This window comes from Benincasa hispida, chromosome 1 (assembly GCF_027475165.1).
Source record: "Benincasa hispida cultivar pf3 chromosome 1, pf3_genome.v1.1, whole genome shotgun sequence".
In the NCBI taxonomy this organism is placed as follows: domain Eukaryota; kingdom Viridiplantae; phylum Streptophyta; class Magnoliopsida; order Cucurbitales; family Cucurbitaceae; genus Benincasa; species Benincasa hispida.
In genome coordinates, this window is record NC_143478.1 from 66,141,692 (window position 1) to 66,145,625 (window position 3,934).

At 35.9% G+C, this 3,934-nt stretch overlaps 1 protein-coding gene across 2 annotated transcripts; it reads left to right on the top strand.

The window, feature by feature from the left end:
• Positions 1-321: 321 nt before the first annotated feature.
• LOC120090718 (inositol-3-phosphate synthase 1-like) lies at positions 322-3,701 on the top strand. 2 transcript variants are annotated; one of them, XM_039048438.2, is made up of 10 exons: positions 322-882; positions 955-1,023; positions 1,157-1,292; positions 1,415-1,662; positions 2,040-2,266; positions 2,351-2,466; positions 2,558-2,734; positions 2,917-3,105; positions 3,203-3,265; positions 3,369-3,701. In XM_039048438.2, exons 1-10 carry the CDS (start codon positions 695-697, stop codon positions 3,486-3,488), a joined length of 1,533 nt encoding a protein of 510 aa, XP_038904366.1. In that variant the 5' UTR covers positions 322-694; the 3' UTR covers positions 3,489-3,701. The 2 variants fall into 2 exon arrangements, with proteins under 2 accessions (XP_038904366.1, XP_090162978.1); XM_090306852.1 differs by having other exon boundaries at positions 391-882; positions 2,040-2,466.
• The last annotated feature ends 233 nt before the right edge of the window (positions 3,702-3,934 follow it).

Sequence of the window (3,934 nt, forward strand, 5' to 3'; positions counted from 1 at the left end):
AATTAATTGAGTTTGAGAAGAAAACAAAGTAACAAATAATAAAATAATGATGAAGGTAAAATAGTAAAAATTGTAGTAAATAGTAAATGTTGTAGCAAATGGAGGTTTTGAAATAGCATTGATGGTAGTTAATTAGAAGTTTTGAAATAATTTTGACAGTAGTAAGAGATGGTTATTATATGTTGATGATAATTCTTGTCCTAAATGTCTCATAACCCAAAGTATATTCGGAACAAATGGACTCTTAACCAAACTTTTACAAACATTTGTTTATTGTTTGGGTAGCTTGGAGGACCACCTCGTCAAAAATGTCATCTTCTCGACGTTCCTGTTAGACGTGTAATGTAAACCCATACAAAAAGACGGTATCTTTTTACAGCTATCTTCTTCCATTTCACGCTCTGTTCTGTTTTCATGGAGGGCGAAGAAGAAGATCATCAACATCAACAGTGGGGTCTCTTCACCACCTACACATCTTGCGACGCGTGTCGATTTCCCCCTTCCCTTTTCGTCTATAAATTCGGAGTTCCCGTTCTTAGCGGTGAGCACCGCACCAACATTCTCCATACCCACTTGAGAGAGTTTCAGAAACACCAAATCCAGGGAACATCTTTCTATTTTTGCGCCTTCTTCTTCTTCTTCTTCCTTCTTCTCCCTTCCCTGGATTTTGTTTCTTTCGTCAAAAAATTTAAAAATGTTCATCGACAGTTTTAAGGTTGAATCCCCCAATGTTACATACTCCGATCATGAGATTCATTCCATCTACAATTACGACACTACAGAGCTCCTTCATGAGAACAGAAATGGAACTTATCAGTGGATTGTCAAACCCAAATCCGTTCAATATGAATTCAAGACTGATATTCGTGTTCCCAAATTAGGGTTCGTTCTCTTTTTTTCTCAATTCCCCTCCTTCCATTTTCTTTCTTTAACCCTAACTTTTGAATTTCATAGGATGATGCTTGTTGGATGGGGTGGAAATAATGGCTGTACTCTCACTGGAGGTATCATAGCCAACCGAGAGTAAGTTTTTCTTTCGGATATAAACAACTTTTTAATTCTGCCCATAACCATATCTTCTTGTTGTATTCTAATTTATGTAATATAATAATGATATATAGTTTCTTATATTTGGATGATGGGTATTGTTTTTCAGAGGGATTTCTTGGGCAACCAAGGATAAAGTTCAACAAGCTAATTATTTTGGGTCCTTAACTCAAGCATCTTCCATCAGGGTTGGCTCTATTGATGGTGAGGAGATCTATGCTCCATTTAAGAGCCTCCTTCCAATGGTAATAATTATATCAGAACAGTAAATATCTGTTTTTAGTTAATTGGAGATTGATGGGTTTGTGATATAGTGATTATATTATGATTTTGAGCTTAGCAAAATGATTTAAATCTCTTCTCCTAGGTCAATCCTGATGATATTGTGTTTGGCGGGTGGGACATAAGTGATATGAACTTGGCTGACGCCATGGCCAGAGCTAAGGTCCTTGATATTGATCTACAAAAGCAATTGAGACCTTACATGGAATCCATGGTCCCGCTTCCTGGAATCTTCGATCCTGATTTTGTTGCTGCTAATCAGGGCTCACGAGCCAATAACGTTATCAAAGGAACCAAGAAAGAGCAACTTCAGCAAATTATTAAAGATATCAGGTATATACTTTTTCAGTATATGTCAGTTCAAAAATTATTATTTTAAAGTTTCCCATTATATTTGACTGCATATTAATTCCTTTTTTTTTTAAGGAAAAAAAATCTGAATAAGACCATGTAATGACTTCTAAAAGTGAGTGTTTGAGATGATTTGGAGTTGTACTTTTTCTTTAAATAACTTCTGGAGTACTAATGATGTGTGTTGCTTTTCTTCACCACCTAATATCTTGACAAAATTCACTCTGAATCATATGGGGGGCAGCTGCTGTACTTTTTGTCTTTTTATCCTTTCAAAATATCTTTAATTAGGACAATATGTATGGTAGTGAGAAGTCCAGTTTTACAATTTTGAAAATTATTATGTTGTAATTTATTAGGGAATTTAAGGAGAAGAGTAAGGTGGACAAAATTGTAGTGCTGTGGACTGCCAACACAGAGAGGTATAGTAATGTGATTGTGGGGCTAAATGACACAATGGAAAATCTTCTGGCTTCTGTGGACAAAAACGAGTCGGAGATATCTCCTTCTACACTGTATGCAATTGCTTGTGTCCTTGAAAATGTCCCTTTCATCAATGGTAGCCCACAGAACACTTTTGTCCCAGGTACCTTTCTTATCCTCATAAAACTGCCAAACTGGCTAATTTTTACCTTAGAATTTACTCATATTTGTGGGACCTTGTTTATAGGGTTGATTGACTTGGCCATTCATAGAAATAGTTTGATTGGTGGGGATGATTTTAAGAGTGGTCAAACCAAGATGAAATCTGTTCTGGTAGACTTTCTTGTTGGTGCTGGTATTAAGGTACCCCACTCTGTTAATTAAACGTTGAGATCTATTCCTAGTCTTTTGAAATTTTTGGTGTTCTAAAATATGTTGTGGACTTTGACGCCAGCCAACATCAATAGTGAGTTACAACCATCTGGGAAACAATGATGGAATGAACCTCTCAGCTCCTCAAACCTTCAGATCCAAGGAGATCTCAAAGAGTAATGTTGTCGATGACATGGTCTCTAGTAATGGCATTCTCTATGAGCCTGGCGAGCATCCTGACCATGTGGTGGTCATCAAGGTATAATCATTAAAGCTTGTTGAATTTGAAACTATACTTCATCGAAGACGAAATTCGAATACCTTGGATATGAACTGTCTAATGCCAAAATATTGTATGATAGAGAAAACTATATACATCTGATTATGTTGTGAACTGAAACTTTGTTAAATCCTCCCTGCTATTGAAATGGAAAATTTCAGTATGTTCCTTACGTGGGGGACAGTAAGAGGGCCATGGATGAGTACACTTCGGAGATATTCATGGGTGGGAAAAGCACCATAGTGTTGCACAACACATGTGAGGACTCTCTCTTGGCCGCTCCAATCATACTTGATTTGGTTCTTCTTGCTGAACTCAGCACTCGCATTCAGTTCAAGGCTGAAGGAGAGGTTGGTTTGATTAGTGTCACCTAAGAAAAACATATATTCTGTTTTCCATTTTGAAATGAATCAATCTAAAATCGAAGTGAAATTTTGTGTTTTGTAGGGAAAATTCCACTCTTTCCACCCTGTGGCCACCATCCTCAGTTACCTTACAAAGGCTCCTCTTGTAAGTTTTTCATTACAACCTCATTGTCTTTTCTGAATTTTGAATTTTCATTCGATGATTTGAACTTATGTCTGAATCGAGAAACGGTTAATTGCAAAAACAGGTACCACCAGGCACGCCTGTGGTGAACGCTTTATCGAAGCAGCGTGCGATGCTGGAGAATATAATGAGAGCTTGTGTTGGGTTGGCACCTGAGAACAACATGATTTTGGAATACAAGTGAAGTCTAAAAGCGTTTGAGTTTGATAGAATTTGGTTTTCTATAAGTTTGTGAAAATATGCAATTAGTTTCTGTTTGCTCCTTTTTCCTCTTTTTCTTTTCTTTAAGCCCTCTTTTTGTATTCATGGCTTGGGGAAGCTGCTTAATCTTGTCAAGCTATGTTTGTAATGGAATTATATATATTAAAATAAATTAGATTTTAATGTTTTTGGTAAAGCAACGCTAAAGACGACATTTCTAAAATACCCGAGTTGGTTTTAATTCTACCACTGTATATTTGCAAATTTTCATTTTAATCCTTAGAGAATAAATCTTTTCTTCCATGAATATAACGATAAAAGCCTTAGGATTAAAATAGAACTTTTTAAAATCGACCCATAAAAAATAATGAAAAATGAATCTTTTCAAAATTTGGATGTAATTGATATTGACCATAGTTTAAAGATATA